General features: G+C 44.8%; 1 protein-coding gene across 1 annotated transcript in view; it reads right to left on the bottom strand.

Moving 5' to 3' along the window:
* Positions 1 to 12895, bottom strand: part of VIPR1 (vasoactive intestinal peptide receptor 1) — a 90206-nt gene that overhangs the window by 10040 nt on the left and 67271 nt on the right. The window contains exons 4-6 of the mRNA XM_072652045.1: positions 7040 to 7149; positions 3830 to 3927; positions 2396 to 2525 (exon numbers count right to left, since the gene is read on the bottom strand). Coding sequence (XP_072508146.1) covers positions 2396 to 2525; positions 3830 to 3927; positions 7040 to 7149 — 338 coding nt within the window. The remainder of the gene's footprint in view (positions 1 to 2395; positions 2526 to 3829; positions 3928 to 7039; positions 7150 to 12895) is intronic.

The raw sequence follows: 12895 nt of genomic DNA, 5'->3' as shown, positions 1-12895 counted from the left end.
AGAGAGACAGAGATGGAGAGACAGAGAGAGAGGGACTGTGTTTTAGATTATAAGAGAGGCCAAACAAAGTGGGTGAGGCATATCTGATGTGTCTGTACCAGAGATTCTCAAACTTATTTGGCCTACCACCTCACTTAAAAAAAAAAAATTACTCAGTGCCCTGCCCCAGAAATCTTTACCCCTTTAATTTTTTTTGAAATTTGTATCATTCCAAAAAAATATAAAATATATATATTTTTAAAAATGATACATCTTAAATTTAATAATTTATTGTAAATTTGTAGTTTTAATGATGCAATATTGCATTATGTAACTGTATAGTATCATATTGGGAATAAGTCATTACATGCTCATATTCTTGCTGATGCATGCTGGCCAATACTTGCTTGTTAAGACCTATCAGCAGATTTGACCATTGATAGCTTATAACTTGCATTTTGTGCATTTATTTGGAAAATAATGTCATCACTATGACTTTACTGTTACACAACAGATGAAACATATATGAATGTTTTCAAACTTTTCTTCTCTTCTTTCCTTGTGCTTCCACTGTCCCCTTATTTTCTTCATTGCCCCCCACTGCACCTGAGGCTACTTCTGCCCCCCATCATTTCAGCACTCCTCAAGGGATAGCGTCTCCCACTTTGAGAACCTATGCCTATATTGGTCCCACCATGGGCTACAGTTTTCCCTCACCCCTGTATTGCCTACAACTGATTTAGCTTCTATTATCAGTGTTATTTTTCAAGGCACACTCAGATATTGTTTTCCATTTAAACAAATTTCACTTTAGAGGCGTGGTCTATATTTGTGGTGGATGTGTGTGTATTAAGCCTGCATAGCCCATGTGTTGATGGTGTGCCTGCATACTGGGGGGATGTTTGCATGGTATGGGGGTATGAAGAATGTGTGTGAGAAAGAACTATTGAGAGAGAAATACAAACTCCTGTCTTTGAAATTAAACATTCTTCCCAATCTGGCTCCAACCTAACTTTTCTGATTTGTTTTACATAATACCCTCCTCACTCATCAGTCTCCATCCAGACTGGCCTGCTTGCTGTTCTCTGTGTAGTACATTGTGCATTGGCATGGGCTTCTCCCCATGCCTGGAATGGCTTCTTTCTTCCCCTCAGTCTCTTGGAATCCTTGGTTCCCTTCAAGATTAGCTCATGTCCCCTCTAACAGGAGGTCCTTCCCAGCCCCCCCCCACTTGTTAATACTACCCCCCACCCACCCCTGCCTCACCCTGGCCTCCAAAACAGCATTGGACAAATTTTGTACCACTAGGTGCGTCTGTGTACATGTTGTTCCCCTTTGCTTGGAAGACTAGAAGCCCCTCAAGGGCAGACACCGTTTGACGTTTTGTTTTTATATTCTTAGTGCTTAGAACATAGGAGTTGCTTAATAAATGTTTGTTGAATCTGACTGAATATGGGGATTGTCAGAAAGAGAAAGGAGACTAAGAAAGAATAGAGAGATGGAGAGAGAGAGAGAAAGAGAGAGAGAGAGAGAGAGAGGGAGAGAGAGAGAGGGAGAGAGAGAGAGAGAGGGAGGGAGGGAGAGAGAGAGAGAGAGAGAGAGAGAGAGAGAGAGAGAGAGAGAGAGAGACAGAGAGAGAGAGAGACAGAGAGAGAGAGAGACAGAGAGAGAGAGAGACAGAGAGAGAGAGAGAGAGGACAGAAAATAGAGGGAGAGAGAGAACAGAGAGATAGAGAGGAGAAACAGAAAGAGAGGAGAAAGACAGAAGGGAGAGAAACAGAGAGGAGACAGAGATAGAGAGAGAATAGAAAGATGGAAAGAGACGGAACAGAAAGACACAGAGAAAGAGAACAGAGAGAGATGCACATGCACACAGAGAACAGAGACAGAAAAAGAACAGCGACACAGAAAGAAGGAGAGGAGAAAGAGGGAGAAAAAGACAGAAAAAAGAAACAGATGGAAAGATATAGGAAATATGGGAAGACAGATGAAGAGAAAAGGAAAGGAAGAGGGTAACAGAAAGGGAGTCAGACAAAAGAGGGAAGGATAGAGGGAGGGAAGAGGGACATAACATAGAGCTGAGACAGAAAGTGAGAGATGGAGTGGGGAAGGCAGAGAGTTGTGAAGGGAGAAGAGTTAGAGTTGAGAGGCAGAAATATGAAGAGACAGATTAAAAGAGGAAGAGAGAGACAGAGATAACAGAGACAGGCAGAGGGACAACAGAGACCAGAGAGAACCAAAGAGACGGACAAAAATGTGGAGACAGAGAGAAATGGGGGACAGCAGAGACTGAGAGATAGGGAGACAGGCAAAAAGGATGCTAGACATGAAGGGTACCCAGAGCTCCCCAACCTTGGCTTCAGAAGTTCCTTGTGTAACAGCTTCCAACCCCCTGGGGATTTTGGCTGCCCCTTACCGAGCCTGAGAAGCATCCATCAGACTCTTCTGCAAAGAGGACACTGTCTTTGAGGAAAACAGCAACGGCCCGAAGGATGAAGGATATGAACAGGTGCATGTGGATGTAGTTACGGGTGCAGTGCAGCTTTCTGGGGGCAGCAAAAGGGCAAAGATAGTCCCCCTGGTCCCAGATCCCTCCTTCCCTCCCTCCTCCCTGCTCATTCTGGTTGATTTGTCACCACTTCCAGACCACAGGTTCAATCCAGACCCTCTACCAACCTCCCCGGGACAGATGCATTCTGGATGTTGCGTTTTCTAAGTGAATCATGGTTTAATCCTGATAACATGGGGTAGTGAGATATAAAGGACCTTGAAAAACTACTCTTAAATCCCAGCTCTGATTCTGGGCAGGAGTCCCCTCCACAAACACTTCACCCAAATAATCAAAACAGCCACTGTTTGAAGACCTCCAGAGACATGGGCTCTATTTTACCAAGGCGTTCCAGTCCATTTTTGGACAGCTCTAGTTGTTATGAAGTTTTCCCATACACTGAGCCCAAATCTCCCCCTGCTCCCCCCATAGCTTTCTCTGTTGGTTCTAGTAGAATAATTTCATCCCTATGAGGTTGTCGATGAGGCTGGAGCTGGGTAAGAGCCAACATGGTATGGTGGATAGAGTACTCTGTTTAGTGGAGTCAGGGGATCTGAGTTCAAATCCAATCTTTGACACTTTAGTTGTCAAAGTTGACCTTGGGTGAGTCTTTCTCCCATTTTGGCCCTCAGTGTTCTTACCCGTAATCATAATAATAAAAACATTAACAAAAATAATAGCTAGCATTTATATAGCATTTTAAGGTCTGCAAAGTACTTTACAAAGATTTTCTCATTTAATGCTCACAACCTCTGTCTTCTTAGCTCTAACCTATGAGGGAGATGCTATTAATAATAATATCAATAATATTATTAATAATATCAATTATTAATAATAATATTAATAATAATAATCCCCATTTTACAGATAGGGAAATTGAGGCTAAGAGAGGTTAAATAACTTGCCCAGGGTCACACTGGAGTCAGACCCTGACTCCAGTTCTAGGACCCAGAGAGTGAAGTGAGGGTTTTGATGAGATGTGATCTCTAAGATCTCTTCTTGCTCAAGATCCCCTCACTCTCTATTCCTGGTCCTTCCAAGATCTTTGCCACCCTCTCCCTTTGCCCGCAGATACAATGGTTGTACTCCTTTTTTTTTTTTTGCAAAGTCCACCGTTTGCAAAGCCTGGGACTCAATAGTCAGGCTGTAAAGAGGGAAGAAGGCCAAAGTGGCTTGATTTATTGCCCACCCATTGTTGGAACTAAGTGGGGAAAGATGTAAGGGCTTCATCTTCTGTTAGAAGGAGGCATTGGAGATGATCTTCTCCCATCCTCCATCCTGCCCCACTGCTCCCAGACTCACCTGAACACACACAGGATGACCATGGCTGTGGTGAGTGCAATGAGGGAGAGGCTGTGGCCAATGGTGTATCCAGTCTTCACAAAGCCAAAGAAAGATTTCTTCATGTGGAAAGGGAAAGTGGGAAGAAAAAAAGACGCATTAGCAAAAAGGTGGCTTTTGGGAGCGGGTGAGAGTTGGTTCCTCCTAAGCTGCCCCACCATACATCTAAAACTGCCTCACCCCACCAATAGTCAGCATGAGGGACCTGGGCCCTACTACCCACTAGTTGTGTGATCTTGGGTGAGTCCCTTTCCCTACTCAGGCCTCTGTTTCCCTATCTGTAAAATGAAGAGGTTGGACCATATGATTTCTCAGGTTTGATTTCCAACTCTGAAGTCCTATGCATCTGTAATTTGGGGGGCAATGATCATTTATTTGAGACAATGCATGTCACCATGTGTCATTGACTGAATGTATCAGGCTTAATCCAGGCCTGAAACTACTTTCCTAGTTCCCCTCATCACCCGAAACTCAGAGTGAAATGCCCAACGTGCACCAAGTATAAGTCACAACAGAAGGCTCCATCCTTTGATCTGACAAATGGTCCTGTGAACTATGCATTCCTTGATGGCAGGGATGTTTGTCTACTGGAAATACCATACCTTCCCTAAGACTCTTTATATGGCAGATATTTGATAAATAGATATTGTATTTGTGGACCACAGACACTATAGGTCCTAAACTAGTTAACAAGGTTGTTGTGAGGAAAATGATTTCTAAGGTGAAAAAGTCCTATTGAAACGTGATTTCTAATTTTCATTATCTGTGCCCTAAGCATTCTGCCCAATCAATAACAGAAGTTCTTGCTGTCTGCCTGCCTTGTTTGGTTCAGGGAAGGGAATGTCAGCTACTTACCCCTTTCTGGTCTGAAGGAAAAGAAAATCAAAGAAAAAGGGAATTACAGTAAGCATCTTCCTCTCTCCTGACCAATCCAACCCCCTTCCCACAAAGCTCATTAGGCCATGGACTTGGGTTGAGTGTAGTAAGGGAGATTACCACAAAAATGCAGAAATGTCCCTTTTGCCCACGGAGTGGATGGTCAATGCAGTAGAGGAACAGACAGTAGACCCTTTAGACACTAACATACATGACCAAAAATGATTTGAAATCAAGCTTTGTCCTGCATGCCCATCCCCCTAGCCTTAGCTGGGAAGCTCATGAATTTAGCTTGTTTAGGCCACTTGATTTCATATCTAGAAAAGACCTTAGAGGTCATCTCCGGAACTTCTTAAAATTGTGGGTCATGATCCCTTATGGGGTTGGGAAAAATCTGGCAATAGTTCCTGAATGCACAATGCCCAAAAATTAATTCAAAATCAAAAGTGTAATGAATCTGAGGTGTCTCTGGCAGTGCCTGACTGTGTTTCATTGTGCAACTTCCCTGCAAGCTTGGTTCTGAATTCAAAGCATGCGCACTGGGCACCGTGCTATGCCTTCAGACCATGCAATATCCACAAACACTATGAAAAGAGTAGAAGAATCCTGAGTGGAATGAGTGGCAGAAGCCCTGCTCTGGGCTGCTCCTCCCATTTCTGCTTTCATAGCATGCAGAGGCTTTCATGTGCAAAATGCTTTTGACTGAGAGTAGTCATGAGCTCTAGGAACCATAAGGCAAGATTCAGTGTCAGACACTAGTTATCATGAGCCGAAGCTGCGGTCTCTGTCACTAGACACTGGTAAGTGACCTGAGTCATAGTTCTGGGGGGGAGAGGTTGTGTGGGAGGGAAGAGGTTCAAGGAGGTCTCCATCCCCCTTTCCTGGAGTGTTGCTTAGTCCCTGAGAGCAGAACCAGGAAGGATGGGGTCGAAGCTGACAAGTGGCAAATGTAGCCTTGACGTTTGGAAAAACTTTCTAAAAATTGAAGCTAGAGTTCCAAATGGAAGAGATGGCCCCAGGATTTGGCCCCAGACATGGCCCACGTACCAAAGATCTTCAAACCAAGACTGGATTTCCCTATTGGGATGCTTGTAGAGGAGGACTCATGTCAGCCAACCTCTGAGGTCCCTTCCACCTCCATAATGCTGAGATTCTAGATTTTATTGTGTAACAAATCAGACTCAGAATGTACCTTAAAGATGGATGACCCACAGAATCAAAGCATCTCAAAACTGGAAGGGACCTTGGAGGGCATTGGGTCCAACCTGTACCTGAAACATATTCCTTCTCTACCATATGCTTGTCCAGCACTTGTTCCAGCTGCTCTTCTCAAAGTATTTCCAGTGCTAGGAAACTGCTTTGCAAGGCAGCGTTTTCCATGATGGGGCAACACAAAGTGTTCAATAGTCCTATATGTTGAGCTGAAATCTAATACTGTATAGTACCCTATTAGTTGTAACTCTTCCTTCCAGGGCAAGCCTGCAAAACCTGTGACCACAGGCCGTTTGTGGGCACACCAAAGGATTTTGGGGGCCCATGAAAAATGTAGATGTTTTCCCCTACATTTTTTGCAGGTTGCCCAAAATTCTTTGGCAGGCTGTGAGTTGTGCAGACCTGCTCTCAGGCAACAAAGGAGTCCATTTCTTCTTCTACCTTCCCAGTGACAAAAGATGGCGGTTGGCCAGAGCTGACCATCTGGCTGGGATCCTTGCTTGCTCAGTTGTGTTTCTGGCTCTTTGTCTAGGTAGAACTAATCCCTGGGAATCAGTGTGGTATGGCAAAGATCACTGAATTTCTAATCTGAGGACCAGTATTCAATTCTTTCTCTGGAATTTGGAGTCAGGAGGAACATGTGTTTGAATCCTACTTCTGACACACATTGTGTGATCATAGGAAAGGCATTTACTTTCTTTGGGACTCAGTTACCTCTAGCTTTGAAATAGAGCAAGTAGCCGATAAGTTACAAAGCATTTTAAGAGTTACAAAAAGCTCTGCATACTTTATCTGTTTTGATCCCCTCAATTAACACAAGAAGTTGGCATTATGGGTATTTTCTAGTTTTATAGAGAGGAAACTGAGGCTAAGAGGAGTTAAATGAATTAGCTAAAACCATCTAGATCCCATAAGGCAAAGTTGAGTGGGACTTAGAACCCAGCTCTCCTGGCCCTTAGGGTCTCAATAACTATGTTTTATCATTCCCTGGGGCTAAGGAATAAGATGAGGAAGCAGATGTGACTCCAAAGTCTCCAGGAAGACAGGAAGAATATTTTGATAGGAGGGCTCAGCATAACCCACCTTATTACTGGGTGTTGTTGAGTTGGTGCCAGAGCCACAGGCAACATAGTAGGAAGCTGGGACTATGTCTGTCCATCCTTCAATGGTGCAGTTCCTGGTCACATTGCCATCTGGGTAGAAAGAGGGAGAAAAGGATCATGCAGGACCAGGGTCCCAGAGTTGGCCCAACCTCTTCCTGGTAATTCTCCAGAATGCAGAGTGTCCAGAGGATTGGGCTGTGACTTCACCCGTAAACACCACTCCTCCCTACCTGGAAAGACCTGTCTGGTCTGCTTGTCAACTCCCCACTGGCCCTGGGAAAACTGTTTGATTCAGGATAGAGCAGCCCTCTCTGTAAATGTTCTTAATCCAAACAGGTGCTATGAGGATTGCAGGAGAGAAGCTTAGAATACATCCCTTCTTTTCAGGGATAACAGCTTTTTTGTTAGCCCAAAGCATGAGTTACACTCTCTTGGTCAATGAAAGGCCCATCCCTATGGCTCAGGGTCCCTACACAAGTTCACATCTTCCTACACAAGCTCTCTAAATTTACACGTACATGCTCCGATCCTGGAGGCCTTACTCAAGGTCATTTTCTGTCTTGCTCTTCCTGCCCACGTGTAATTCTCTTGGAAAATATCTAAATATATTCAAACCTAGACACAAAAGTTTCCTTAAATGTGGATCAGTAGATACCTGACTCTTCCATGAGCATTCAGTGCACTAAATGCATGTTAGGTATGGGACAGATACACAGAAAATGCATAATATGTAGAGGGTTCACCAAAGCCTGTGAACAGATAGAAGAAATACACTAAGTACCACAGAATCCTTGGGAGAGTAATACACTTTTGGGGCGGCTCAGTAAGCACTCCCCTTTACCATGGACCTGCACTATCTCAGCAGCTCATAAAGTTGGGGTAACAATGGTAAGTTCTAGACCTCCTGGAAGGCCTGGTTCCAGTCCTGTCTCCACAGACCACCAATGTGATCCTTTCCTTTCTCTAAGAAGCTAAGTTGCGATTGCAGAAGTCTTCCTCTAAGAGGCTGGTGGTGCCCAAATTCTGGGACTCTGGAACTTTGAATGTGGAGTGTCCCATGAGGCAACTTCCAGATGTAGGCAAAACCACTCCCAGGGTATCTCCTCTTAGGCCACTATCCCTCCAGACTTCCATCTCAAGTTGCTAACACCTTGTTTGTTACGGCCACAGGGGATGCAGCTTGCAGTATGGTCTCAATTATCCCAATGCCAGTCTTGAATCACAGGAGGTAAAGGGGCAAGTGAAGGCCACAAGCAACACAAGGGCATAGGACCCGAAAAGCTAAGGGCTGCCTGGGTGTGCATGGTGGACTACAGCCTGATTCCATTCTCACAGCAGAGAGAAGTCCCAGTCCCAGTCTCCATCCTCACTCTACCAGTCTTATTACAAACACATTCCCAAATGGAACCATCAAAGAGCGCGTGGATGGTTCTAAATGACCCAGACTCCTCTGTTCTGGAGATATAGCTCAGCGCTGTGGTTCTCCCATTCTCAGTGTAGAGTCAGCCTGAATGGGAGAATAGCCCAGGCTGTGCTTCATTCTCCTTCTGGCCCTAGGATTTCCCTCCACACCTGGAGTATTCTTACCCTGGAATATAGAATCATCTCTGAAGCCTTCTTCATCTGGAATAACCATCTGCCCTCCTCTCTTATTGATGAGTTCCTCCTAGGGCCTCTATTTTGTGAAGGGGCCCAAGGTGGCCTTCATTTCCCACCCTGCCATGTTTCTGGCTTCCAGTCTTCAAAACCATGTACCGGAGCAAGATACCTTCATTCCCCCAGCCTATTGCCTCTTTTAGGCTCCTTTTTGTGTACGGTCTTCTCCTATTAGAATATAAGGTCCTTGAGGGCAGGTACTGTCTTCTATTTTTTCTGTGTTTGAATCACCAGTGCTTAGCACAGTGACTGGTGTATATTAAAACATTTAATAAATGCTCCTTCCTTCCCTCCCTCCCTCCTTCCCTCCTTCCTTCCTTCCTTCCCTCCCTCCTTCCTTCCTTCCTTCCTTCCTTCCTTCTTTCCTTTTCTTTTTCCCTTCCCTTCTCTTTGAAATATAATTATATAACTAACCCATTGATCCCCTCTCCCTCTCTGCCTTACAAGGAGATAGGACCACCACCATGGACTCTTAACTGTGCTACCCTCTTCTTCTACCCCCTCCCCTCCCCATTGTCTGAATAAGCCAAGGAGTGCTAAATATCTCTTTTAGAGTACCCATGGCTTTGAGACCCGTGGCGCAATCACACTCATCAGTTCTGTGACCTGAGCAGACCACATGTTTCAGAAGTCTCCCTCTGAGGTTACCTTCCATCTAGTTTATATGTATCTTGTGTGTCTACAATAACAACTACACTGTAAAGTAAAGCCCCATCACAATGATCAATGACAACTGATGACACCCGGAGGGAAGGTGCATCCAGGGCACAGACACGGCCAAAGTGGGGATGGTTTGGCTTGGCTTGGCTTGGCTTTGCATGTGTTTCCTTTTCTTTTTAATGGGGGTGGGCATGAGGGAGAAGGGTGAGTGAAAAGCTGCCAGAAAAGAAAAGAAAGGATAGAGAACCATTCAAGAATTTTGTGTTTTAGATTACACAGAAAAGGACAGTTTTGAAAGTTATGGTTTTTAAAGTTACTTAAAAAGGAATCATTGAGAGGTTCATGGCTGGGTGTACAATTTTCTTTCTCTTTTACTTTGCAAAAAGGAAATGCACATTTTATTTGGTGTTTAAGTTCAGAATAAAAAAAAATCCATTGGTATGTATTTATTTTCACGTTGTCTCCCTCATTAAAAGGTTAGCTTTTTGAAGACAGGCGCTGTGTTTTTGCCTTTCTTTGTGTCCCAGAGGCTTAGCACAATGCCTGATCTGTAGTTGATCAGTCAGGCCAGGATTCATTTCCATCATGCCCTGGGGCTCAATCTGGGTTCTTTTTCAAAGTACCATTAAATTACAATTTTGTGTAATCACACTGAGTCTCTGAGGGAGAGAAGAGGTATTAGTTAGAAGGAATCGAGATAGTTGGTTCGGGAGGGGAGTAGGCATGGCACGGAACCTTGCTAGATTTGGAGTCAGGAAGACCTGAGTTCAAATGTGACCTCAGACACTTACTAGCTGTGTGAGCCTGGGCAAGTCACTTAACCCTGTTTGCCTCAGCTTCCCCATATGTAAAATGAACTAGGGAAGGAAATGGCAAAGCACTCCAGTATCTTTGCCAAGAAGAGTAAGCTATGACTGAAAAATGACTGAACAAGAACAAGCTGTGTGTCCCTGAGCAAGGCAACTAATCTCTGTTTGCACCAGGTCCTCAGCTGTAAAATGGGGATAGTAACAGCATCCAATGAAAGGATATTTGTAAAATGCGTACACGGCACTCAGCACACAGTCGGTATTTGTTCTTCATTTTTGAAGACCATCGCAGGGTGATGTTGGACTTATTCATGAACTGGATTTAAGGGAGGCAGAGATGCACAAAGTCATCAGCCTCATATTCTGTTCTGAGTCATCAAAGTCCAGGGGCAGAACAAAAGTTGGGATGACTGGCAATGGCCCAGGATGCAATGGATGACTTTGGTGTCTTCGATATCCGACTAAACTCTCAGCACTCCACAGTACCTGCTTCAGCCACCATTGTGGCCGGTAGAACAAATTGTTCTCATCTGTTTATTCCACTGGGGGAGTCTTCACATGTTTGGTTGGGGTAGACATCCCCGCTGCTCACCGATGGGTTTATGGCCCATTGGTTACCCTGGTGTAGCCCATCTGCCAACACAGTTTACTGGGATGTGGTTGCTATGCAACTTCTTGGAAGGCTATAGCTTCTTGGAGCCACAGGTGAGAGTTGAGTGACAGGTGGACATCAAAAGTGGATGATCAGCCCTGAAAATTCAGGGCTCAGCAAGCCCTCACACCAGAGCTACTAGTCCTTCTTGAACACTCATAAACATAGTGGGTGTGATATAAATGTTTATTCCCTTTCCATTCCTAGGAGTTGTTAAAGGGCCCCCTGAACTTGTCTTTTTGACTTGCCATATTTTCCAGAAACACTGGACCTGGAGTACTCAGGAGACCCTGAGCATGTCAAGGACAAAGCCTCCCTGAGTTGATACAATTTATTGTTTTCTCCCCAAGCTGGACTCCCTATGTGTCCTTAGGAGTCAAGACAAGTGCCAGCAAGTCTGCACCAGACTGAGAAATTGTTTCTGCAGCTAGGACCCTTGTAGCTAAGCGGGCCATCATATCTTCAAAGTCTAGCAGTTCCCAAGGGAAAAGAATGCAGCTTTCACCATTTTACTTATTTCATGATTTCTCCTCCCCTTTGGGAGGGGATTAGTCCTTTCCCCCTTCCCTATGACTTGCCCTTTCCCTCCACCTCCTTGGTAGAGGGAGCTCCCACATGTGCATATGTGCCTTTCTCTTATAATAAATCCAGCTGCAACCCATGTCTCATGGACTTGGGATATTATTTTTGGTTAGCAAAGTATAGGATTTAAAAGTTAAAGGGATTACCTATTCTGACCCCCTCATCTGAAGAGAAGTTAAGTGACATTTAAAATGACAGAGCTGGTAAGTGGGACAGGGAGGATTTAGATTTGGGCCGTCTTTAAATCCAGTGTTCTTTCTACTCTGTGCCTTAAGAGGGGCATATGACATGAAATAGGGTCTAAACATGTTTGGAAGATTGGTCCCAAGGAATGTGTGTGTGTGTGTGTGTGTGTGTGTGTATTGTGTGTGCATGTTGTGTGTGTTGCATGTGTTGTGTGTTGTGTATGTTGTGGTGTGTGTGTGTGTGTGTGTGTGTTCTCCCTGGCCTATGAAGACAGCATCAGAAAAGACAAGCCTAGATTCCCTGAGAGCGGAGACAAGGGCTAGCGAGTGCAGGCTTGGAGCATGCCTCATGGAAGCAAGATTCCTTCAGGATGAACTCAGAGATATCCATTCACTCACCATGAGTCTTGGTGGGATCTGTTTCTGTGCTCTTTATCTCAAAAGCTAGATCCTCCTTCATTCACTGAAGGAGATGTATAGGTAGGCTGGACTAATTTCTAAGAAAAACCAACCTTTGTTTTCCCGAGATTAAATAGAAGAGCTACTTAAAGAAACAAAAAGGTGGTGATGGGGACCAGAGGAACTCTCCCCACCCCACCTGGTTCCTCCCTCTCTTTTTGCCTCTGTTTCTTTCCCTCTCCTTAATCGTGTTGATCAAGGACTAAGACCAGAAGGAGGTGCCTTCCATATCTAGGCAGGGGTAGAAGGATGTGGTGGCTCAGGAGTCAGAAGACCTGGGTTAAAATTCTGTCTCTGTGACTTTCCAGCTCTGTGAATATGGGTAGGTCATTTCCTGTCTTAGAATGCAGTCTTCTTACCTCTAAAATGGAAACGATAATAATGTACCACCTACCTCAAAAGCTTCTGAGAAAATATGTTTTATAAACCCTCCAGCTCTACAGACCTGGGAGATGTCACTGTTGCTATCAGCTGACCTGATGATTGGTCCCTTGGCAGGCCTATGCTCCTCTCTGATCTAATGGCAGAAACATTTGTCTCTGAAGATCAGAGAGTCCTCTGCACAGCACAGGGATGTGCTGAGGACAGGCACTATATCTCCCCCATAGGTAGGACCTCCCTAAAGGTGGGCAGGACTATGCCCCCCCCCCCACCTCACTGCAGGGGCTCCCTGAGGTGTATCTTCCCTCATAGTACAGTGACTCCATGACAGAGGGGTGCCATGCCTTCCCTACAGTATAGGGGCTTCCTAAGTGTGAGCAGGCACCGTGTCTCTCCCATGGTGCAGACATCCCAAATCCTCACCCTGCCCTCAGTCGCCATAGTTTTTAAAA

The sequence above is a fragment of the Notamacropus eugenii genome, chromosome 1 (assembly GCF_028372415.1).
Source record: "Notamacropus eugenii isolate mMacEug1 chromosome 1, mMacEug1.pri_v2, whole genome shotgun sequence".
Lineage (NCBI taxonomy): Eukaryota > Metazoa > Chordata > Mammalia > Diprotodontia > Macropodidae > Notamacropus > Notamacropus eugenii.
The sequence above is the reverse complement of the archived record's forward strand: the minus strand, read 5'-3'. Positions and strand labels throughout refer to the sequence as shown.